Source organism: Teleopsis dalmanni, chromosome 2, assembly GCF_002237135.1.
Source record: "Teleopsis dalmanni isolate 2A chromosome 2, ASM223713v2, whole genome shotgun sequence".
NCBI classification, from domain to species: Eukaryota; Metazoa; Arthropoda; class Insecta; order Diptera; family Diopsidae; genus Teleopsis; species Teleopsis dalmanni.
Window position 1 is genome coordinate 211,083,965 of NC_051847.1, and position 27,127 is coordinate 211,111,091.

The 27,127-nt window shown below is 30.9% G+C and overlaps 2 protein-coding genes across 2 annotated transcripts in view; both read left to right on the forward strand.

The window, feature by feature from the left end:
- The window catches only part of LOC119676675, a 32,200-nt gene extending 7,966 nt beyond the window's left edge, over positions 1-24,234 (forward strand). The window contains exons 2-3 of the mRNA XM_038087928.1: positions 21,698-23,286; positions 24,157-24,234. Of these exons, the coding sequence (XP_037943856.1) occupies positions 21,698-23,286; positions 24,157-24,234 (1,667 nt within the window). The remainder of the gene's footprint in view (positions 1-21,697; positions 23,287-24,156) is intronic.
- Positions 24,235-24,810: 576 nt separating this feature from the next.
- Positions 24,811-25,976, forward strand: LOC119681633. The gene has a single exon (XM_038094876.1). The coding sequence runs from the start codon at positions 24,825-24,827 to the stop codon at positions 25,851-25,853; it is 1,029 nt and encodes a 342-aa protein (XP_037950804.1). The 5' UTR covers positions 24,811-24,824; the 3' UTR covers positions 25,854-25,976.
- The last annotated feature ends 1,151 nt before the right edge of the window (positions 25,977-27,127 follow it).

The window sequence follows — 27,127 nt, forward strand, 5'->3', positions numbered from 1 at the left end:
TATTATAAGATTTAACAAATATTTTAGCTTCGGAGTGTTTTATCAGCGATAGCACAATAGATACTATAAGTTACGAAATATAATTGTCTCTACTAAAAATAAATACTATTTTATATGTTTCTGTAATTATACTTTTGAGTGTTTTGAGATGGCACAAAAACATTATTGTGAAAATAAGTTCATAACTTGAGCGCCGTATTTCTCTGAACATTTCTCTGTCTCTGAAATTAAAATGATCACTTACAAGAAGGCGTTTTAAGTAGTTTATGACCTTAAAATAGAATTTAATGATCACCTGATATGGCCTCATTAGTATCCAATAGGTTAAATTAACATTTCGATAAAGACGTATCAAGTTCATTAAGATTCGCTGAAGAGGTTACACAGTGTACCTCAAATACTTAACGAAATATATACGGAGGATTAAGTATTAAGTATACACTGAACTTGATGGGATCTACTTTAAAGGTGTCGAAATAAATTTTGATTATTCAATAATTTTTTTGTATATTACAGAGTATATGTTAACCACAAAAAGATGAAGCGATATAGCAATGGGTCATTCTCTGTCTCTTCAATTGTCGGTCTATTTGGGTAACTGTCTAACTGCCAGTTAATTTTCAATAGATGACTCTTTTATTTTTGAGCGAAATTATATGAAATTTTTGTAAGGAACTTCTTATGAATTAAGACATATGAAGTCGACAAATGGATAACTAAAACATGTATTCTTATCTTGTAACTTTCAGAAGTGAGTTTATATTTAACATGAGTATGAGTATGAATTAAAATTTAGTAAATAAAAAGAAAACACTTGAGTTTTCATAAACTAATATGGGAGAAGGGTATTAAAGTTGCAACAAAGCCAAAGATAAAATTTTCTTTTTATATTTAATTTTTAAAATTTTTGGTTTCTGTGATGACGAAACGATAATGTAAGTGGTAGCAATAGTGCATATGATTCACACGACCTTAACACAAAAATATTGAAATGCATTTTTCTTGATATCAGCTGGAGCTCAAACAGCATCAAAGGAAAATGAGGCTGGAGCAGTAGTGACTGTGGCAGGAATTCCACAATGAATCATTTGAACATTTTTAGTTTATTAAAGAGTTTGTTATCGTTCTTTGCTATGCTCGAATGGGTTCCGAATAATTCGTATGAGTTTGTGAAATGTAGCGCAGTGCAGCGAAAAGGATTTCATTTTCTCAATTTTTGATCGATGTCCAAATGCAAATGTAAGTGCATAGAAAATCTTCAATTCCCAGCAGAGCGATTGGGTTTTATGCTAAGCAACAACTGCAACACCAACAACAACAACAACAACAACAACAGCAAGGATGGAGTGTAACGCAGTGTAATGTGTTGTGTTCTGGTGTGTTGTGTTGTGTTGTGTTCTGGTTGTGTAGCAGTAAAGCTGGGGCCAAGAAGAATAAATATTGTTCCGGTTCAGTTGGTTGCAAGTGCCATGAGACCTTTGCTGCATGTGCTGTGCAGTAAGAGTATTTTCACCATTTACATCAGGTTTGAATTCAAAATTTTCATTTCTTACAGCTTCTCTGCTGCTTCCCTCGCTAATTCTTTTCCATTTTCTATTTTTCTGATTATTTTTTTATTTGATATTTTTTTGGTATTTAAAATGCATCCATTAAAAATGCATTGCAGCTATTAAACGAAGCTGCTGCACATGTTCCGAACTTGCAACAAAATATTTTATGTTAAGTGGGATTTTATGAGTTTGTAAATTTGCAAAATTTTACTCAAATTCTTGTACTCGTTAAACAAAAATGCTTAACAAATAAAATACAAAATAACAAATAGCACAAGTAGCCAAAAACAGAAAAAATAAAACAAATATAGGAATGCTTGAACCCAAGAGGGGAGCTAAAATATGCATAGAAACATGCATAAAATTTTGAATTTGAAGGATGTTGAATTTCATGATATTCATATTTGCATACTCACTTATGCTAAATAATTTATATATGGATATGAATAACATAAAATATAAAGTATATATGCAATATGAAAAACTACTAATTTTATATGGTCAGTTTTGTTTGATATAGAAATTAATTCGAATCATCTATGCGCCTTGAAAACACAAATATTTTTTTTTTTTTTTTTTTTTTTGAATTTGACTACGATAACTATTTACCGGGCTTCGGGCTGACGCAGCATGTCTCTTCAGGCAACACTGCTACGTGCGCTAGTGCTCCTCCAACTTCATCACTACTTCAGAAACACGGTCTTCCTCTATGCCTTGTTTCTCAAATTACCGCTTCAAATACCTTTTTCACTGGAGCATTTGATCCATTCTCACAATATGATCAAGACAGTAAAGTAGCGTGATGTTAATTCACTGAGTTATGACAATGTCGTTAAGCTCGTACATATGTATGCTGTAGTTGTCACGAACTCGTGGAGAAACAACGATCTTACGTAGAACTTTTCTCTCTTTTTACAATATTAGTAGGTGCAGTAAAGTAATGTATTTCCGTTTCTCCTCATTTTCATTTCCACTTCGTTATTTATCTTTTCAACTCTTCTTTCTTCTACATATGATCCTTTTCTTCTACTTCATTCTTTTTCACTTAACTCTACCACGTCCAAGCCTACTTCACCTTCATGTCTTACTCCGCTGTTAGCAATTTCTTATTCGTATCCACCTAATTGTCCTTCATTTCAAAGTCTACGTCCTCCTCTTCCTAGTTGCCACATTTCACTGTGTGTGTCTTGCACGTTTATATTCTTCTCTTACACCTTCATTTTCTTGACTTTCAACTTAAATTCTATATTCTTCTAACACTCATTGTTTACATTTTCCTCCTACTCATATACTTTTCGTTCACATTCTGCTTCTACTCCTTCTTTTTTAGCAGCTTCTCCTCCAGTACTAACTTTAATTTCTAATCTTCCTCTACGTCTATCTCTACTACTACTGTTACCTCTATCTCCACTTCGACCTTTACTTCACCTCCGCCTCACCTCCGCCTCTCAAAGCTTTCACCCTTGACTTTCCCCTTTTGAACATACATCTTTCTTTTGAACACTTTCGTGTTTACTTCCAAATTCACTTATCTATCTTACTAGTCCACATTCTTCATTTAATTTTTCTAAAGCTTGTACGCTTCTACCAATTTCTCCTCTATTTTCAATTCCAACTCCATCTCAATCTTCATTTTCTTCTTTTATTTCTTCCTGTTCTTCACTGATAGCAAATTAGTTTAAAATTTCCTTAGCCTACTTTTAGCTCGTGTCAATGGCTTTGTGGCTAGTACTAAATGAGTATAGTGACAGGTGTCAAATTCTTAAGGGTATTACAATGGATCTTCGGACGCCCCAGTAATCTAATCTAACCTAACCTAGCCTACTTTATTAGTGTTCTATTTTTAACATATTTTACATATTTTTTAGATTAATTCGAGTTACTTATTAGATTCTCGAATTAATCAAATAATAATATTTGTGTATTTGAAATTATGGTTTTGGATCGGAAAAAGAATATTGGTTTGAGATCTATTCTAACTTTTTATCAAAAGGTTGAATGTTTCATTTTCGATAAGGGTCGGTTACGAAAGATCAATTATGATCAAGTCCGCTATACTCGAAACCTAATACTCTGTTATATCCTATATCTAATCTTTTAATAAACTTGTTTTCTTGTTTTTACATTTTTTATTATTATTGAACTTAATATATATGACTCATTTAGTTATTTATTTATTTATTCAGTTAAACTTAATACAAAATAAAAGCTTAATTTGCTTATTGCCTAGTAGAATTCATGAATTCTTCTTTAATTTCAACAAAAGCACAAGAATTTCATTAAAATCAAACAAAAGCGAAAATTCATTTTTAACAATCAAAACTTTACTAATTAGAAGTTGCCAAAAATCTGTTTAATACAATAAACTCTTATTCGCCTAAAATCATACTTCAATTTTTCATCTCTCGTCGCTTGATAACGAGTGTGAGAAATTAACTTGCGTTTTCAATTATGCTTACAATTACAAAGGCAAGTTGCCTGCCGTGCAAGCAAGTCACTGCGAGTTTGTTTACAATAATAGAACCAGCATCACAACCAGCACCAGTACCAGTACCAGATACAACAACAACAACAACAACAACAAATACAGCAACATGAACAATACTAGAATTGAAATCATTTGGACAAAAGAGAATATTGGCATTGCAAGCTATGATAGGCGCTAATGTATAGACAACATCGACTTAAATTTAATGCAGTTTTAGCTAATTTTTCTGTTGCAGTTTTATTTTGCTTTACTGAGTACTTTCACAATTTATTATATTTCAGTAGGATCTTTTTGATGCTTTAAAATTGGATTTGATGATCTCCAGGAGTTATGAAAAAAAGTAAAAAAAACTATATTGTATTTAAGTTTCTTGGTCGATTACCCTCAAATATATAGGAATATCTTTTGATTCCACATTTCACGTTTAAGGACGTTTGAGGACATGTTTGAGAGTTTCGTGAACAGCCGTATATATGAATTAAAACAAGTATTTCTCTAAGGTGTTATGAAGTAAAGCATACAAATAAGTATGCTTGCATCTAGACCAAGATGAGTCTGGAATATAGCATAATTGGTGTTAAGGTATCTTTTTTGATCAACAAGCATAATGTAGACGAGTTGGGGTAGGCGAGACCCAATCCAGCTTCATATCTTTCCAGAGTCCAGTATTGTATGAAAACTCATACTATTTAGGAATCTTATGTTGGATCAACGCGATGGCTGCTGTGGTAAGATTTGGTGAATTTCTATAATCTATAGTCTGTCGCAATAAGTAGTCCTGCATCAATTCTGCTCTCTAATTGACAGGAACAGGAAATTACAAGGATGGTTCTATCGAAGGAACATTAAATCTAACTAGTAAATCAATGTGCTTATTCTCAACTAATCTTAAGTTATAATTTGGTATTTAAATAATGAAAATCTATCTTGTGGTAAGTCTTGTATTAATGAACAGATTTAATCAATAAGCAAACATATAGACTTGCATGAACAGGACTGACTAAGAAGATTTTTATAGGAGAGTTGTATCTAGCCAGTTCATTAATGCAGTAATTACCCATTATTTTTGTGATTACTTATTGTTTTGAGTTTTGTATTACTAATGAAAATATTTTATTGATTAACAAACATCGTGATAAAACTTAATAAAAATTTTTACCTGGGTAAACAATTCTTCAACAGATTACAGCGTAATATAGCATTACTTTTCAAAATCCAATGATGGACTGTTTCCTTAAATCACCTTCCTTCAACTACCGCCTTAAATACGTTTTGTGCAGAGTATCGTCATCCATCCTCACCACATTATCGTGATAATGAAATCTCTGAATATTAATTCGCTAAGTAATGCCAATATTATGATAAGGCCACTTCCAGAGTTGCCTTATGATTCTGTGAGAGCGTCCATACATCTGCACCATACAGTTACACAGATAAGGTGTACGAATTATAGAGCGAAAATCTTGTCGGTCAAGCAGGAATCGGACCTAGACTACTTCCGAATTGTTTACCAAGCCCATAGTAATACTGATTGCTATTGCCATTGCCATTGGTCGTCAGGAAGTTTGCAAATAATATTTTCAGACTTAGAGAACAGCAATACAAGTTGGAACATATCACGTATGTCATTGCCATTGGTACTCTTTTTTATCAGTACCACCTTCCTTCATCGTCAAGAAGTTTGCGAATAATATTTTCGGACTTAGAGAACTGCAATACAAGTTAGAACATATCACGTATATCATGAAAACAAATGGAATAAATATGCAATAATTTAATAAACTCAGCAAGATATGAAATCACATCTGCCTTCTTACCTCGATTCAAAATTTATAAAAATTTGACATTTCGGATTATTGATTTATTGTTTTGATTAAGTACAATTAGGTTACAACATTAAATTAAGAATTCATTTTAATAAGTAGTTGATCTTATATCTTAATAGAGTTCCTTAAATTGTAGCTCACTTCTAAGATAAAACATTGCAAAGCATCTTGACGTCTCGCAGAAAGCATGCAGAGACTATTGAATTTAGAGAGTCGAGATGAAAGCAGCACTTCTGTGCAAACAATATTGAAAAGCACTTGAAAGTACTAAATTGAAAAATGAAAATATTAAGTTGTCGTATGACAATGCAAGTGCTCCATAACAACGCTTTGCCATGATACACAAAAGCCATCCCGGATGGATGAATGTGAGTTTCATAAATGAAAAATTCAAAAGTTGAAAATGTTTAAGAACAAAATATTTTATTGTTTTTTTGAAGTGTAAATTGCAAGAATTTCAAGTAAAAATTAAAAAGCTAAATTTTATTTATTGAAAAGCACTACAAAACACCCAAATAGCTGCAAGATTTTCTTCAACGACTAAAAGTATGCAGCATAAATTTTACTGCAAGTGCGAACACTTAATTTGCATAATTTTAATAAAATGAAATATTTTTCCCAACAAAAAATAGGTGTTGAGTTGCACTTGAAGGGTTTAGGTTACGAGCAAAGTGGCTTAGCATCTGCTTTACTAAAGTTTAAGTTGCCTGAGTAAATTATTTTGTACTATGCAAGAAGGTTTTTTCAACTTATTTTGCAGATCTTGCATTCTTTATCTTACGTGCTTACGCAAAGTGTTTACGTCAATGGCGTTGCTGTTTTTACTGTTTTTACTGTTTTTACTGTTTTACTGCTTTTCCGCAATGAATTATGCGTAAAGTGTCACGCCGTAATTTGCTGCTGCCAACTTTATGCCGCAGTAGCTTGTCTTGGTAATTTTAGGCGTTGTAATTTGGGTATTAATTTTCTCTGCATTGTAAAGGTGGAAAGCAGCAGACGGTAGTGAAAACAAAAAGATTTAAGAGACAAAGACAGCAAGTTTTTAATTTGTTTACCTAATTAATTATCAGGTTACAACAAACAACTCGACATAGAGTGGAAGAACTGTTAGCTGCAATTACCTTAGTAGCATCTAGAGCGTCATTTCATTCCAAGTAGGGGTTAGATTAAGCAGGATTATATGAGTGGATTATGAATTGTGGATTACTGGAGTTGGTAACTTCAACTAGTCCACAATTTATAATGTGAAGAAATAAAACCTATATTCTGTCACTTGGATGAATCTCTTTTGATCTGTAGTGCATAAACATGATTATCTGCTTTACTGTTACTGTACGACTGCCAACAAATCTTCGGCATTCCTTTCGAGGAAATCATTTTTCCTTAAAAGATTACCTGAATAGTTCATGGTAAACCATGCTGCAACTTTAGTGTGCCTGATGATGGTGTCAATAGATAGATCGTTATATATATCAGCATTGCTAAAATACCGAGGAATTTCTAATCATTCATTAGGGTGACATGCTGGAATTTTCGAAGTTCCTAAAGCGTGGTTCTAGCTATTTTATTGAAGGCGAAACAACCATACCGTACAGCAAAACTGACCTGTTGACTTGCTTTTATATGAGCATTCTATATTTCTAGTAAAACTTTTTGCTTTTGAATAACGGTTGAGAATGATTTGGAATTTATGTGCAAATGGTATTTTTTATCTTGATTTTTCCAAATTAACTTTTAGTCAAAATCAATCTGAGATATTGCATTGTATGGAAAACATAAGTAAAGTTATATAGTCTCTTTTCGGACAATATATATAAAATAATATAAGAAAGAATAATATAAAAGCATGCAAAAAATAATTTCGTTCTAATATGATACAAGAAGTGAAGTTGTTGATGAAGCTTCACAGCAAATTAACAAAATCTTAATTTCGAACTTACAAGTCAATTACGGCTTTGAGTCAGTTGGTTAAGGAGCGCTGACTCTGAGCTCAAATTTGGCTGGGCACGAGTTCGATTCCTGGTACTTGCACTCTCAAAAAATAATTTACGAATAATTAAATACAAGAATTATTTCCAAGTCTACTGATGTTGGGTATTTGACAATACTCGAAATAGCTGTATGGTTAGCCAAAAACTCAATTAATTAAAATAATATAAAAATCATTTTTGTTTGTATAGTTCACTGCCTCTCGAAAACCTCTCTATAATATAGAAAGTTAACATTTCCTTATTGTGTTTTTACAAAGAATATTGTATTAATAGGTCTCAATCTTAGGTTTGGTTAAGTTAATTTCGCTAGCTGTAGGTCACGCATAAACTTATTGGTCTTTAGTGATACCAGTTAAGTCTTTATGGTCTTTATGTATTAGATCTTTATGTAAATTTTGTAGTAAGTATTTTTGTAAATCTATTAAGTGGTCGATGCTCTATTTCTGAAACAGAATCAAGCATTTTTAAAAAATTTTAAAAACATATTTTTTTGTCCAAACCTTTATAGGGGACTTTATAGGGGTACATACATAATCTGCTGAAAAGACGATCGCTTTATGTATAAAGTTCTCTGCAATTGAATCCTATAACACTTAAGAAACCATTAACTGAAAACTTCTTTTTGTCCTTCGGAATTTGTACTACTTGAGAATATTTGAGTTGAATGAGTCCTTCCTCGTTGTGTTTAATTTAAAGTTTCTCTTTTAATTTTTTATGTGATTCACTGGTAAGAGATAAATTGCATTTTTTTCGACTGAACGTTGTGCTTAGTCAATTCCTGGAGTTTCATCTTTATAACTTAAAACAAAATGAATTTAATCCTCATATTCATTATTCACGCTTTCATTAATCCTTATACCGATTCAATAAGTTTAATTATAAAAAATTTGGCAGAAGGAATGTGAAAATGTACCAAACTAACTGAAGCAGAATTGTGGAGTAGTAATGGTAATGGTAATGGTAATTGAAGCTCCCCTTTACGTGTAATCATAAATTATTATTTAAGCTTAGCTATCATGTTGAGCAATGAGCTCGCGCTGCTTAGCACTTCGCGCTTATATTAAATAGCGCCGGGCTTCGTTATTATTTGAATTAAACCAAAAGGAATTCCTTCAGACTGAGTATAATAAAGGAGATGTGAGAAACACTCGTTCACGGTTAACATTGAAAACGCATACTATGTGTATACATCAGAAGAACTTAACAACTTCATTTTGAATGAAACTTGGAATGGAAGTGAAGCGAAATGTTTCCAATTTCAGTTATGCTTTTAAAATAAAGGAAAAGAAATCCAAAAAAAAAAAAAATTCTGAAAAAAATGTGAAGAAATGCGAACTAAACGAGACGCGGTAGATAAAAGGCAACTTCACTTCACTAAACTCACATAAGACATGTACTCGTACCATCGTATCCTCGTATCCTCGTACCATCGTACCTCGTACACAACATACCAGATCCAATACCAGAAGGAGTATTTATATTTCACGCTATTACGCTATTACGTCGCTTCTTCTTACTGAAAATGTTGAAAGCAAATTGATATCAAGAGGATTTTGCTTTCACTTTGTTAAGAATAAGAAAATGAGTAAAGACTCCTTTGGCGGTGAATATTCTGAAAATTGAAAACATGTGCTGCTAAGTTCCTTTCAACTGATTGAGTGAGATGTGGTGCCGAGAGTTATAGTGTGCCCATATCTTCGCATTCCACGGAGATGTGTGTTTGCCTGCGATTTGGTGTTAGCGTGTGAGAGAGTCAGTGTGGCTGCTTCGCTTTATTCGAGCCAAGGATAATGATTACGATAAAAAGCAATCGAGTTAGCGACGAAGCAGAATGATGAGTTGCTTTATGCTTTTATTTATAAGTTCAGTTGTATGCGATGTCAGTGTCAGTGAATTTGCGTAATGAAAAACTTCAGCAATTGAATTTCGTTGAATGGCATTCGGGTGTTTACGCTCTAGTAACAGGGGATATGATATTCCAAAAAAAAAGTGATAGGAGTATGTACTCGTAAAATAGCAAAAGCAAGTGAATTGCCAATATACGAATACAGCTAATTGAGTTTGTTAGTTTATGTCTTTCTATCTGTGTTGCTAGTCTATACTAACGTTTATACGCACCTGCACTTAAACTTGACTGCGAATTATACTTGTCTGAGTTACCAAACTAATTAAATGATTTCAATTAATGACGTACAGGTTAATGGAGGTTTTGGTGATTGACTGAAGTGTGCATTTTGATTTTTTCCCTTAATAAAAATTTAGATTTTTTTCGAAACAATTAAAAAAAAAATACAATAATAAAGAACTTATGCTAAAATTGATATAAACTTCAGCTCAGATAAAAGCAATCATCGATTGATGCATTTTCTAGACTTACCTAACCTAAAACAGTGACGACTTATGCTGCTTACACAATTTTGTTATATTTTTGCGCAAATCTGTTAATTGAATTGAAAATCCAATTAAAACTTCATTTGGAAAGTTTGTGTTCCATGTGCAGTCAGCGCAGGAAATGCTTCACCAGCACACGAAAATTGTGCACAAAAAAAAACACATAATTCCAACGTCAACATGCGACATTTAAGCACAAGTAGCGCCATCTAGTTTACGTTTTGTTAAGCTTTTCAATAGACTCACTCACGTGTATTCGTTTTTTTAATTGTTTTTTTTTTCTTTTTCAAGATTATACTTCTCGCATTTAAATATTGTTTTTTTTTCTGTTTTGGGATTTTTTAACCTTTTTATTTTTGGCTCCCCACATAAATTTTCAACAATTTTAACAATTTCATAAGTGCCAACACATAAGTTGTCAACCTCTTCCACTCTGATATGTGCAGCACTTTTTTTCCATTTGTGTGCTGCACTCATGCTTTACACAAGCATGAAGGCACTTTGCCACACAAGCAAAGCAGCTCGGTGGGGCTGCATGCATCGCCCTTTTTCTATGGCACGTACTCCCAGTTTGTTGGACTATGTATGCGTGTGTGCGCTGGTAAACTGTGACGATGTGCAAATTGAATTATTCATTTTGTGGGCGTGTAAGTTTTTAATCCATTTATGAATTTTACCTTTTTCTGTCGTTGCCACTTTTCTAGTTTTTATTTATTTAATTTAAATTTATTATATATTTTTTCTTTTTTATTTTTTCTTTGAATATATTATTCCCTTTAAATTACATATATTCCATGCAGTCGGTACAGTTGGGTGTATCCGAATCAAATTGGTATGAAAAAATAATTAAATTGTCAAAAAAATTTCCATTTCATATAATAAAATATGTGTTTAGTTAATTTCGTATGTGTAATTATTTTTTTGACCATCATTTCATTTTGTTTAATTTGTTGGTTTATTTCAATAAAATTTTAGCTCCAGGCTTTTTAATTAAGCGACCAAGCGAACCCAAAAAAAAAAATATCTAAAATTATTGCAGTCTAGCACATTAAAAATTTATTAATTTTATATCAGTTTATTTATCATTTTGGCACTCATTAACCAAACTTTATAATTAAATTAAATTTTGTCAAGCAATTATAGGTTTATAATTTTGGTATTTAAATAATATTTACAATAACTAATACTTTCATAAATTTAATATCATATTTTTACATTTAACATAGGATCACAGGTACATTATATACAGTAATTACAATAAACAAAATTATTTAAATAAAAATATTTCAATAAATATTTATTTCATAAATTAAAGTTTAAAGTTTCATAAATTAATTAAATTTTATTATTGATCATGATCCTTACAAGGAGCAGACCGTCATCTATTGTCCACAAACGTCATATTTCTTAGAACGGTTCTGTATTTAAAAGAAAAACTTACAACTAATAAAGCCAAGATTGTCAAAAACGATAATCTGAACAAAATCTATCTTCCAGCAGACCTTTTGGAAGCTGCAGTTTTCACATATTCATTCATTTTTTTATTGATTATTTATATGATCCTTATAAGAAGCAGCCTGATCACCATTGTTCACAAACGCCATATTTTTTAGAATGGTTCTGTAAAAATGTAAGAGAAAACTCCACAGTGAATAAAAGACAATAGAAGTAACGATACTTCTCCATAATTAGAGCTGAATTAATCAGAAGATTGGGATACAGAATAAGATATATCGAAGAGATCTAAAAGCAGCAGATCTAGAAGTTGACAAATTAACAAATAGTAAAGAAATGCAGTGGGATTCACCACTCTATATAATGGGTATATAAGAGAAAAGCTAAAATAATGTTGTGTAAAATCTAATTAAAAAATATGTTAAAGGTTAGAAAGGAGTTTAAAATTCTATTGGGGTTCTATAGAAATAAAAAAAATAATAGTAATTTCCAAAATTCTCTGTCCAAATATTATCAGCATTAATTATAAGATATGAATTCCATAAGATGCACAAGAACACAAAATGGATATTAACAAGGTACGAAAGATTTAAACAAACTAGTGGATCAGAAGTAGTTCCTTAATGAACAAAAATAAGGTACTGTAAAAAGTTGGAATAAACTAATAGATAAGATGATTAGCATAGTCATCAAAACTAATATAAGCAACCGCGACATCTCAATACAAACCCCAATGTAAAAACTGCTTAGGAAGATAGATATATTCACCGTTATAGTGCTGAATTAATTTTGAACTCATCACAAGTAACTTATAGACTAATTGTATAGACTACGAGACCTAGATTAGATAACAGAATTTAAAAAGATCTTTTGAGTTTATAATTATTATGATGAAGAGAAAGTGAAATCTATCAAACACTTTCTATGTTTTTGGTTGGGAACTCAGACGAAGCGGCTTGTTGTATGTAATATAAGATTTCTTCGCTGATCGAGTAAGCAATAGAAAACTCATTAGAACCGCTTAAATTTATCTGGAAAACAATATTTGAGCTATAGTGAAGTTATATTGAAAGCAATGGTTAGTATAGCTCGATCTTCCCGGGAAGTAATTATTGGTGCTCGCGCGTTTCAAATGTAACCTAATTTTATGAAACGTTTTTCAAAATTTTTCTTGGCATGTGAATTTCAAGCTTTATCCTTCAAAAATAAAGGATGGTTTTTTTACTACAGTGAATTTATGATTAAAACTATTATTGTTAGATAAATTTATGGCAATATTAATAAAAAAATACTTTAGTCTCTTAATATGACTCAATATCAGGTGCCATCATCCATGAAACCTGATGATGATAGAGGACATCAATATCCTTGGTGAGAGGACGGGGTATCGAATGATTTGAAGTCAATTGGTAGTAATTGAATAGGGTCCCTATTAATCCGAATGAGTAAAATGAATAGCAATAATGATTATGTGTTCAATGTGAGTAGTCTATCAAATTATCAATGATATTTTATATTTAGAGGATTTCGAATGGCAAAGAAGGACAGGAGAAACATAATGATATTTAATGATATATAATTTAATTACTCATTACACTATTTACTTTGAAGGAGTTGGTTGGTTGGTTGGTTGGAGTGGCGGCCTTGTATCCCAAAAAGTCCACTTAAGCACAAATAATGGCCCATTGTGGTACCACAGGAGTTACGTTGATTTGTATATAGATTGTAATCAGTATACATTCAACGTCGAAGAATGGTAACGACTCCCCCATTAGGTAAAAGAAAACCAACCTGACAGTTCTACGAACTTGGTTTGAAGGAGTATAATTCAAAGATCTTCGCAGAATTATGTAGTTAGGTATAGGTAAAGCCTACAACATTACAATGACTATCTGAAAGTATGATTCTTCATTATTTTTAATGCCATCTCTTCGTTAAATTATCTCTTATGCTTATTCACACAATTATTTACAATTATTTTACAAGTAGGTACGGATATATGGATACGCGAGTATTTCCGTATATATGTATATAAATTTGTATTATATATAAAATAATTTATTTCAATGAACTATCATAAAAATATCAACAAACACGAAAAATCCCCCACAGCTAAACATTATTCAAAAATTAAACAAACAAATGAACGAGTGTGCCCAATAAGAGTAGACGATGTAAGTAAGGATGCGGGAGGGAATACAGCAAAGTTTACAGACGTGTACTGGAAATGTGAAGCCAAAGTATTTAAATTACATTTAACGAAAATTTATTTATTTGCAAAAAGGTAAGGACCGCAGGCAAAATATACACAATTTTTATATATTTTTTCTTTTTATTTTGCATCCGATGTAACGTAGATTTGCAATGGCGGAGGGAATGAAGTGCGGCACATATGTATGTAGTGTGAGCTCGCGCATGAAATCGGCATTTAAATGGCAGCCGGAAGCGGAAATGAGATAATATCGTTGTGTCGCTTGGCAATAAGACACGTAAATAAGATGAACACCAAAAATGTGCTGCACAGGACGTACGAGTAAAGCAACAAAAACAAATGAAGTAAAGTGCTACTCTCACACACATACCTACGTACAAAAACACTAAGGATACCATATATGTGAAAGTGTGTCCTGAAGAGAGGAGAGGTGCATACATTGGCCTAATAAGAGTTTGTTGTTTGCATATGTATTAGAGTTTTTTTTATAATTTTTTTTTTACATGTACCTCAGACATTAGCTCCGTACACTACAAACACTAACTCGCTTCCTTGAAGGACTAAATCAACACTTCATTGTCGTTAGTAGTGGAATATCATTGCTGGTGTTGTTGTTGTCCTTGTTGTTGTTTTAATGTTTTTATTATAAAGTATTGAGTCAGTTGAGTGCAAAATTATGTAGTTAGCTTAACTTTAGGCAAAAAATGGTCTAAAAGCAGCAACTTTTGGGCTTTATTCAGCTTGTAGGTGTATCTATCTACATACGTGTATCTGCGAACTTATATGCGGCACATGTTTAAATTAGCTTTGTTCATATTTTGCAATTAAGTTTAGATGAAAAGTTTTTGAAAAGGTGTAAGAAAATGCTTCGTTACAAAGATTTTGCATAAATTTTGCATTATTAAATTAAAACATATGTAAATTATAAATTTTAACACTTATGTAAGTTTCAAAAATATTTTTATGATTATAAAATGAGTTATGTTGGCAATATGTACTACATGATAAATTTTTAAAAAATAATAATTAAAAATTTAGTTGATAAAATATTTAATCTTAAGAGAAAATTGGACTTCATTAAATTTATTGTTCATTTTGAAGATATTAATTTCATTAAAAATATCAAAACAGAGTAATGTAGATTATTTGCAATGGCAGTGGTACCAACCCCATACGTTTTACATAATGTGCAATTATTTCATAAATATACTATACATAAACTTGAACCCACTAAACCACCTCTTAGTAATGAATAGAGAAGAATTCCACAACAGGGTCTTCAGGGAGGGTAATAAGAATAGAAACATCAGGGGAGAGGTCATGAAGCTAGGTGAGGTATCAACGGATCAGTGTCAAAAGATACTCGTCAATGCGAGTGATCTTGGCATTGTCGTAAAGGTTAGAGATAGAGAAGTAAACTAGACTTATCCCGTTCAATTTATACAACATACTATATTTATTTCTATTTGTGCCAGTGCACTTGAGTACTTTTATTCTTTCTTAACCCGAGTTATTTTTAAAACCCCTTTTTACGCTTTGACTAGATTATTGTTTATCACTTCATCAGACTAAGCAATAATTGACCTCATATCTGCATACATCCCCGAGGAACATATAACCATTCTGAGATTTGATAACACTGTGTTGGTAAGTCTATCAGATTTCGCAAATAATTTCAGAGCTCTATCCTTTATGTTCGTTTTGATGGGATCAATCTTGAGATCCCTGAGGATATCATTCCTCCCAATAGCTTGCCGGTATTAATTCAGTTCATGGTAATAACTTGCATTGATTTGTTCATTATATGGGACACGTATTGGACAAGACTTTTAATAGTCTTGTTGTATGAATACGAAGTTGACCGTTTATTTTAACAAGTTATGACTAATTTGCATTTATTAGTACCTAGCTGCAGAAAGCACAGAACGATTTTTAGGCTCCAGTATCCTTTCTAGAAGTAATAAGGCGTCCTAAATTGTTTGTTTTTTCATTTCCTTAAATACTCCAGTGACCAGGAATGTTCACATACTTACATTTACTTAGTGAAAATACAAAGATGAATATGTTCATAACCAAAATCTCAAAAATCAAATTTTCAAGACTTAAAAAAAGATCTTCTGTATTAGCAAACTCAGAAAAAGAAGGCAGAAGTCCAAATAATTTACATAAATATAATAATAACTGATTGCTACTAAATACCTCCAAAATTAAAATAACCTCAAATATTAGCTTGAAATATTCTGTTAATATTGTACAATCCTAAATACTGAATTTCTATCAAGTTTTCCGATTTGTTTCATATCTTCTACTAATACTGCCGAATACTAAAGTACCATCAGATCTTTTGATTACTTATATATTTTCCATTAATATTGCGGTACGATTTCCTGAGTACTGGAGTTTATTCATATCCTTTGTTTTTCTTTATAGGTCCTTTATTTTCTGAAATCATTCCCGAATGTTGACGTTCTGGCTAATCTTTTGATTGGTCTCATTGAAATTAATGGTTAATATTGAAAAATTTTTTCACATTACTGAAGTCCAATTATATGCAATGACTAGTTTCTTAACTCCCATTAATATTGGAGTAGTGTCAGATCTCTTAATTATTTTATAAATCTCATTTATATTGAGTAATCGGATCTTAATATTGATGTAACCATAAGTGAAAGAACTATATAGGTATATATGCAAAATTATTTATGATTATTTTGTTGTAAATTTTGGTTAAATACATAACGCATTATGTTCTAATTATTATTTTATTTGTTATTTTTTTGTTTTTTTTTTTGTGTAACAATTTTCAAATGCACATTTATCATTTAAATAGTTTATTTTGTATATTTTCAATGTGATTACATCCTTTTTACAATTTTATTTTTTAATTATTTTTTTGTGTTGTAAAATATTAGCAATTAGTGGGTAAGCCCATAAGTAGAACAATATAAACAATATACCCGTAAAATAATTTATATACGTAAGTCTATGGGTGGACTTATAGATGTGTGAATTGCGCCCCAAAAACTCCAAAAAGTGAAAAAGTTATAGAAAGAGAAGAAGGGAGAACAGTTTCACTATTCAATTTAACTAATGAGATTGAAAATTATTTTACCACACTAACTGTAGTACGAAAATACATACACTAACTTTTTGTTAAATATTTATTTACGATACAGTGGGTAGAAAAATTGCATCATTTGATAGAATTTTGTGAAACAATTAAAATTGTACAATATAAATAAGTATATATTGTATATAGTTGAATAAGTTCAGCAGTCTTCAATACAATGGAACGGGACTGATTGAGGTAACCGAATGACACCTCTGCCTGAAAAGGAAATAATATTTTTAGTTATACTCTATATAATTGTAAGGCTTTGGGTTCGGATAATAATAATAATAATAATGGGGCGCTTTACAGCAAAAGATTATCTATCTACGGTCCTTTCAACGGAACACACTTTGTTAAATCTTGTTACTCTTTGCTGCACTGAGTGATGAAGTCCTTTTTGTAACCTTCCAACCCTTCTGAGGTTAAATAAATTATAATACTTATATTAAAAGAATTCAAATAAAAAATAAAAAGGTCTGAAGACTACAGACCGCAGTCTTCTGTAGTCCTATGGGCCGCTACAAATTAATCGCCTGCTACTGTTGAGATAAGAAGACACAAATGGTGCTGGATAGGCCACAAACTCCGCAGACCCAATGAAAACATAACACGCCAAACTCTGAAGTGGAATCCTCAAAGCAGTCGTCGATCTGGAGCGCCCGCTAAAACTTGGAGGAGCACAATTAAAGAAGAGCTAAAAGAAGTCAATTATTGCTGGAATAATATTAAATAACAGAATCCGATATAAAAAGATTGTAGAGGCCCTATGCTACAATGGGAGATAAGGATGAGAGAAAGAAAGAAAGAGAGAGAAAGAAAGAGAGAGAAATGAAGAGAGAAAGAGAGAGAAAGAAAGAGAGAGAGGGAGTGAGAGAAAAAGAGAGAGAGAGAAAAAGAGAGAGAGAGACAGAAAAAGATAGAGAGATGTTTTTGTATATAGTGATATATTCGAACATGCAGTGAAGTGAAGGAGAGGTCTGCAAGAGACAGGGGAATGACGTTTACATTTAAAGATATTTTATATTAATTATGACTGTTTAATAAGATAAAAATTGTTTTGGCCCTCCCGCAGATAATTCCTCTAGGTCCTGGTACTATTAACAAAAGGTTCATAAGAATGTTTTTAATAATATCTATCTAATAATATAATTTTAAGTGTAAATTTATATTATATTTTTTTTATATTTATTATTAACACTACCCACTGTGCAAAATGTAATGCAATGTATTAACAAACAAATGCTTACAGTGTTTATTGTTGAAGCGTTAAAGCATTTATTATTTCGGTGGCTTTGGTTTTGTCTGTTAGTCCTTGCCATCCCATAGATTTCGTACTGCCCACTACAACCCGCCCACTGTAATGTGGTATTTTAATAATTACACATATTTTTAGACACACTTCAGTTCATGCCTTTTTAGTTTGTTAGTTTGCCCTTTAGGTGCTTTCCCATTTAGTTAGTATCTTTTAGATAGTTTGTTTCTCTGTTTATTGTTTGTTGTTTGTTGTTTGTTGTACTCGTTTTTGTTTATGGTAATAGTGTTATTGTCGTTGGTATAAATAATGTGAAGTGTCCTTTCAGCTGTGATGTTGGAGTTGTGGTGAATATTGGTACTTCATGAACACAACGACTCGTATGAACTCTTGCATTGTGCCTACAGGATAATGATAATGGTGATTTGTAAGTTTATTTAGGCTCTTAGGCTCTCAGGCTCTCCGGCTCTTAGCTCGACTTTAGTTTAGTTTCGTTTCTTATTTTATGGTTTAAATTAGCGTTACAGTTTGCTTAAATTCAGTGTCCTGCGAAACAAACAAACAAACAAACGAACAAACAAACAAACGGAACTACTAAATTTGAGTTGGAATTCTTTAGTTTTATGTCCTGCCGCCGATATGAAGGAAGTATCTGTGCGCTTTAATATGCGTGGAATGTGCTTCGAGATTTATGCTATTCGCTGCCATTTTATTGTTTACACAAGTAACCACAAATTCTTTTTATAGTTTTATTTATTGCTGTTTTGTTTTCTACTTTATTTCGCTTTTTGGTTAATTGTTAGTTTTATTTTCTTCTACTGAAAGTGTCTGCATAAATTGTTTAAAGGTTAAGCATGCAAAAGCAAAAATTTATTAGTCCTTAATAAAGTTTCCGTCCACTTAAGAGAAATTGTTGCTACTTGTGTTTGATTTTTTTATTTTTTTATTGCATTTCGTTGCAATTTATTACGAGATTTATAAACATTAATTTTTATGTGTTTTATATATAAGCTAAGATATAAATTATCTGTTAATTTCAAATAAAATTTGATAGAAATTACAAAAAAAAATTTGATTAAGCATTTTATGTGGCGCGAAGTGCACATAAAATATATATTACTGATTTGCTTTCAATAAAATATATATTATATATATATTATTCTTTTTATACAAATGCATTGGGACAAAGTGGGTATTTTGAATAAGGCTAAATCAGTAGTATTAGTTACACCCATCGCATTCAATCGCTACTCTCTCGTTCTTGTTATGCACACCAGAAGTTATAGACAGTTATGGCAACAAAAACATTTATGTAGTCCTGCGCTGACCAAAGCACGGCCCATAGGCTATATACGGCCCGCGGCTATTATATGTGTGGGCCCGCGACTAATATGTGTGGGGCCCGCGATATGTTTCTAATCTACCACAATTACGCAAATTTTCCTTTGATATATATTGGTAAAATTACATTTTATTTTTATGATATCCCAAAAAACTGAACTCAACGAATAATTAATTAAACTAAATTTAACATTATCATATTTTATAATAACATTATCAAAACATTACTATATTTTTAACTTTCTCCAAAAAAAACATGGTCGTATATATGTTGTTTCTGCAGCCTTCCAATATGCACTGGCACACGACAGTATCTGCTCTGGACAGCCCTGATGTAGACCGTAACGTATAAGGAACTTCAGTGTGGCTACTTCATTATATACATTTTTATATAAACAAATTTTATATACGTATTTATTATATATGTATTTACTTATATATGTATTTATTTTATTGAATTTAATCGTTTCTGCTTTATTGTATTTTATTTAATTTTTTGTTTCTTTATGCATGTATTTATGTATTATTTATATAAATTTAGTTTTATGTATATACTAACTTTATTTTCATTATATTCTCACTTAACTTTAATCTGCATTTATTTGAAAGAATGCACTAAAAGTGGAAGCAAGAATCAGAGTGGAAAAATATCTTCTTTTATTCCGGTTGCTAAGGGTAATATTTTCTAGATTTCATTATTGTTGCTTAATTTTTTTGTGGTCATTAAAATTTTATAAGACACCCGGAAGAGTTATTTTGTTACATGAATACCAAATTCAGTCCATTGTAAACATTTGGAATCTGGTTGAATATAAATTGTTAAATGTTGATTAGCTTGCAAGGCATGACCCAGTGATATCGTAACCGTGTTATGCTCCATTATACAATATAAAACATATCATGTTTTGATAGTTTTTTTTCTATTTTTGTTTCTAAGAGCACTGTTGATGGGTATTGGGCAATACTCGAAACAGCTGTGTGGTCAGTCAAAATCCCAATTAATTAAAAATAAGACAAAAAATTTTTGTTGTAGCAATTTCACTACTGTTCAATAGTTTATATTAAGAATTTAGTTTCATTCTTCAAAATGGACGTTAAAAATCGAGTTTAATTTTTTTTTGTAATCTGAGTGTTCAAATAGTATCATAGATTATATTTTCTTCTAAGATAAAGATTTTCTAAAAGGATATAATTTTTTCTTGGTGTAGTTTACTTTTCTCAACGAAGGTTGACTTATCTGCAGGAAGCATTTATTTTCTTCTTATTATCAGATATCGGGTCAAAGATATTGGGCGAAGTATTTATGAACTGACCCTTTTATTTATAAAACCAGAATAATGCTACAAAATAATATGTTATTAAATTATGGATTATTTATTTATGGATTATTATAAAATATTATTTTATGGAGTACATAAAATATATTTTGTATTAAAAACATTAAGTAATTGAAAGCTCCCAGTAGTTGGGTATTTAAAACATTAGAATAAATAAAGTAATATAGTAAAAGCTTATTTAAGCGGACATCGTTGGGACCTGAAATTCCGTTTGGTTAAAAGAACTGTCCCATTAAAATAACGTACTTTGTATGAGAAATAAAAACTGAGGACTACCCAAACTATACGTTTAAGAATAATGTCCGTTTATAAAAGTGCCCGTTTCAAAGATTCTTCAATGTATTTTTTTTTAATTTTTTCACTTTTCATAACTTATATTTTTATATATTGTATTTAATATATTTTTTTTACTAATTAGTGAAAATATGACATTAGGGCTGTTGATGTGAAGTCATAATAGATACATATTATCACGCAATAGAAGCATTAACTATGTGCTAGTTGACGTATAGATTACTTTTCTAGAATTTATGGAGGTATTAACTTTTTTTTAAAACTACATTAAGTAAATTGTTTAAAATTGCTATTATTTTTAGAAGTTGGTGTTTATATAAAAGGAAATTGATATTTAATCCAAAGTGTCAGTTAATATTCTCTAAGTGTAGCGTAAACATAATGATTATTAACCAGAGCAGATTTTTTCTTAATTTAATATATTTAATGTGTTTTAATATTAAAATAGCTGAATTAGAACAAAGTTTTATAAATTTAAATGAAACCAACAAAATCGAAGTTTTGTTTTATGAGAAACTCTTACAAAGAATTGAGCAACACTGGCAATACTACACTTGCAGTCTTTTCGGCTATAAAAACGATTTCCAGGATCAAGAATTTCTTTGGAAGATGTTGCAATATAAGTTTCAAAAATCGATACTTACATATGAGCCTACATATACTTTTAATATTCACATGAAATATAATAAGCAAATGTTGATCATTGTGGCCTTGCAAGAACCGAAATTAGTAGAAATAATCCGGAGTTTAGTTAAAAATCTGCATCGTATAAGAGATACGCCTGTTATATTTATTTTTACTAAATATGGAACTACTAAAGGTACAACCACAGAAATATTACAAAATTTATTTAAGATATGTTTCAAATATAAAATGCTGAATGTAATCGCAGTCTTGAAGAACTCAACGATTACTGGTTCATATTATAGTTATATGCCGTTTCCAGTGTTACTACTGGAACACAGAGAACTTAATGATGACATTGATACCAATATTTTTCCATCACGCATGCAAAATTTGAATGGATATCCCATACGTACAATACCGGATCAAATATCTCCACGTACTGTCATGTACTATGACACTAAGGGCAACCGCAAGATCGCAGGTTATGTAGCTAAAATGATTAGATTGTTTAGAGATAAACTTAATGCTACTATACTGTATCCATTTGAAGTGACAACAGGAACTGTCTTCTATTTTCGAAATTTTTTAAAGCTTATTGCAAATGACACTATAGATATAGGCGGTGGTATAATGAATTCGCTGGTATACAGTGATAATGAACAGCTTTCTTATCCACTTGAATTTGCTAATTGGTGTGTAATGGTGCCGGTAGAATCGCTGCAAACCTATAGCGATTACTTCATACACCTGTTGAACTGGAAAGTTCTTCTATACTTACTGTTACTCAATACAACCTTTTCGGTGTTACTTTATTATAGCCACAAACTTATAAATTTGTATTTGGCGCAAACTTTTACTATGCATTACATAGACAGGATTATGCATACCCATGCTTTTTCTGGAATTATGGGTTTCTCATTTATATTACCTAAAAATCCTATATTAACAATGCGAGTTATTTACATTTTATTATTTTTTACTGGTTTCATTACGAATAATATGTTGAATGTAACTCTAAGCGTATTTTTAACTCATCCACCAGTTCGAAAACCTATTACTACTATGGATGACTTTATACTAAGTCCTTTGCAAATACTTGTTGCCAGAGAAGAGGCTGATAATATTTTCGAAGAAGTACTTGAGAAATACAATGCTACTTTTACTATAATCAATACTTACATGGAGCTCAGAGCTTTACGTGATTCTTTAAATACTTCTTATGCTTACCCGGTTACTTCGTCTGTATGGCATGTTTATGAGGCAAAGCAACAGCTCTTCACTAAACCATTATTTCGTCTAACAACAATCTGCTTACAGCCCTTTATGTCTTTGGGTTTTCCTTTGGATTCAAACTCAATTTTTCGTAATCCGTTAGAGGCGCTCATAATGCGTATTAGAGATATGGGATTTGTACGTTACTGGCTAAAAAATTCATTTCATGATTTAGTCAAAATTGGCAAGATGCACTATGAGGACAAATTTCATTCGGATCACTTAAAACTTTTAATTGTAGAGGATTTTTCTTTTTTATGGATATTCATTTGTATGATGTATGGAATAAGTTTCATAATTTTTCTAGCAGAGGTTATGATTAAAATATATATATAATTATTTGTATTCAAAACCTTTTCAATACTAATTCTATTAAAAATTTTAAAATATGTATTGCATAAATATTATTAAATATATTTGAAGTAATAAAAAGCAATGAAGTTTATATACTTATTCCATTTCATGAATGTGTCGGGCACAACCATTGCAACGGGAGCAATTATATCAATGCCTCTTAGTAGTTATATACCTATGTATAAAATTACTGACGTACTAATCAATATGAGTGATATCATTTTAATTACTACTAGCAGCAAGTTAGCAGTCGAGTGACTGCAGTATATTCTTGAAATGCAATTATTAGGTTCATATTACTAGAGTGTTTTATATTCCAAGCTGAAGTTAATGCCATCTTTTACACAACAAGGAAAGTACTGTAGTAATATGATATAATATAGTCATGTCACACTGATATGCCACACTGATATGGTGAGAAACGGTGGAATTGAAATGTGGACACTAATGGCGTTCCTCTTCTGTAAACGTGTTATTAGAAAAAATCAAGCACAAAAGTTTAGAAAAACTGGCAGTTAGAATAGAATAGATGGTAGAATAGACCTATCATGACTGACTAAAAGTATGCTATAAAAGAATTAACCCTGTCACTGGATTCAAGAAGCATTAGTGTAAATAAACTGTCCTTTATAATTATAGTGCATTATTTAATAGTCATACTCGCGACAAGATTGGACACTAGTAAAAACTTCTGAACACGCTGTTAGTATGGTGGCAGGAACTAACGATTAAATATTTGTGGTATCACTGACCGACTTTCTCCAGCGTTGACTTCTTAAGAAATTGCTTCTCTGTCAAATTAGCAGAGCTGGTCGGAATATGCTTAACTGTTTTGTGAAACCATATGGTTTACTAGATGTAGTTAAGGAACTAGGGTTATATTAGCGTCAGGCTTTCATGATTTTTAATATTTTGTATGTTTGCACATGCCCTATTAATAACAGCAATAGTGCTAGTACGTAAAAACCAGTCTTGTCATAATAACAATATGACAAGGGGAACAACACGAAAAGTATTACTGAATATACCATACGCTATTAAGTCATGTTATGCTGTGTTTAGACTAATGTACTTAACTTAACAAATATGCAGTAATATTAAATCATTTTCATATAAAATCCGTACAATATCCGTACTAAAATATACTAAACTGGTTCTATAAGTTTGGGTGTAAACATAACATTACTTAAATATTTTTACTAAAGGTTATACATAAATAAAAATTTCAAGAAAACATATACAATTCATAAAAATTGATCAACCTCTTCATTGCATTATAAGAAATATTAATAAAAAAATTTTAAAAAAAAATATTTATTTCAATGGATAGTACAGTTTTACCTAAAAATAGGTGTGCTACAAAACTTAAAGCATCAAATAAGCATGAGTCCTTTGAGATTCCAATTATGCAAGTGCCGCAATTAGCTTTGGGCACACCAACTTTGAACAAACTTCAATTATCTTTGCTGCATAGTCTCCTCGATACGATAATGCAGAAATTGGACTGCCAAAATGACAAAATTAAAGTAAGTGAAATTCTTGGTCACATAATGGAAACCAATTTAAAAACAAGTACCAGTTCACCAGTACCATTCTTTGTAAAAGGTATGGATAGTCCAACATTTACAGATAAAATAAATGAGTTGCGAAACGACATTGATGCAGTTTTGCCCAAAGTTTATAAATATATACAACCAAAGGTTATTAAGTATGACCATCCTTGTTATATACATCATCGATACAATGCAAATGGATGCATACTTCTATCAAACAAATTATTCTATGCACCTTTTATGGAAGATATAGTTGTAGATTTATCAAACTATATTACATATATGGAAGAATTAGTCGACTATATTGGCATAGATACCGAAATATATCAATACTGGACTAATAATATTTATTGCTACATATATCTTTTGCTTTTTCTTGAAGAGACTATTGGACCAATGCATAATCTGTTACACGATTATTATTATAGATATTTAGAAGGCATGATTTTCTTACAAAATGCTTTGGACAATAGATTTGATAATAAGGACTTATTAAAAATAAAAACTGAGGCGAAGGAACTATTTCAAAGAATTGAAGAAATGTTGAAAGAACTGGAATTTGAACAAAAACGTCTTAGAGTAGTTGGTTTCGATTTAAATTGTGACGTATGTGGTAAAGCTGAGATTGGAAGAACTCCTGATATGAGCGTATTTGATAAACCAGCCATTAATCCAGAAACCCTGATGAAAGAAAAAGATCCTTTAGAATTGTATAGAACGTATTTGAAAACTAAATGTGATCCAGATCACTTTGATTTAATTGAGGGATATAATACAGCATTGTTTCGTAAAGCATAATTAAAAGTTTGGGTCAAAATATTTTATGATATTGGTAATAGGTGAGTATAAAAGTATGTTAGTGTGAATGTATATTTTTTAAAATGAAAAATTAAGACATTATTAAACAAATCAAAAGTTCGAAGTTCTAAATAAACTATACATTCAAAAAAATAAAAATTCTTTTTTATTGAATATTATTCATAACGAAGAGGAAATACTTCATATATATAACCTTTCGAAAAATCACACATGGGTAATATTATATACGCTCTTGACTTGTACCTATAAGGACTGGACTTTATTTCAGACCATGAAAACAATATTTTGCCAAAATCCATATGAACTGTCTCACTGTAAAGAGACATTACTATAACATTACATTACTGGAAACATTACTATAATTTGGTACGCTTTCAAGGGTGAAAGACTTTATTATTGATGTTTACTTGAATTTAGACTAAAAAACATTTTTCACAATTTAATACGTAACGCATGATCTAAACAGGCGAAATCTGCGAAAACCCTAATAAAATAAGTTATTACACATTTTATTTCACATAAATATTTTTGAATTTACCTCATGAACTAACTGTCTGGAATTTGATAGATATAGGACATTTAGCAGATATAAGATCTAAGTGTTAATATATATATAATATATCATCTGGAAATGTTCTTTCAGTTTAGTTAAAGTTGAAAGCTTCGTTTAAGAAATGTGATATGGCAAAAACGCTCTAAAAATTAGTTTCAAATAAATATTAATGAATAATGACTCTGAACTTCAAATTTGGTAGGATACGAGTTGAACTCTTGTTACTTACAGTTTCGAAAACTTATTTAAATATAACTAAATTAGAAATTAGACCATTGAATTAAATTAGAAATAATTTAAAGACCATTGACGAAGGGTATTTGGCAATACTCGAAACAACTGTATGGTCAGGCCAATCAAAAATTCAATTAAATAAAAATAAATATGTTAAAAATGTTTCTTATTGCAATTCACTATTGTTTGAAACCTCTCTAATCTTTATATATAAAATTGTTGGTACCTCTCTTTGTACTCACTAACTTTTTAATCACTTAAGAAATCTTCTTGACACTCTCAGACCATATTTATATGGTTTTTATGCGCACTATAGGCTATTAAAACAACATGGATAATGGTAAATGCGCAAAAGGATTTCTAAAAGATTTTGTTAGAGATTCGATAACTGGAATTGATGGCTATCCTATACATCGTCAAAGAAGTTCGGAAAATGTAACCCAATCATTTTCACTAAAGTTGAGAA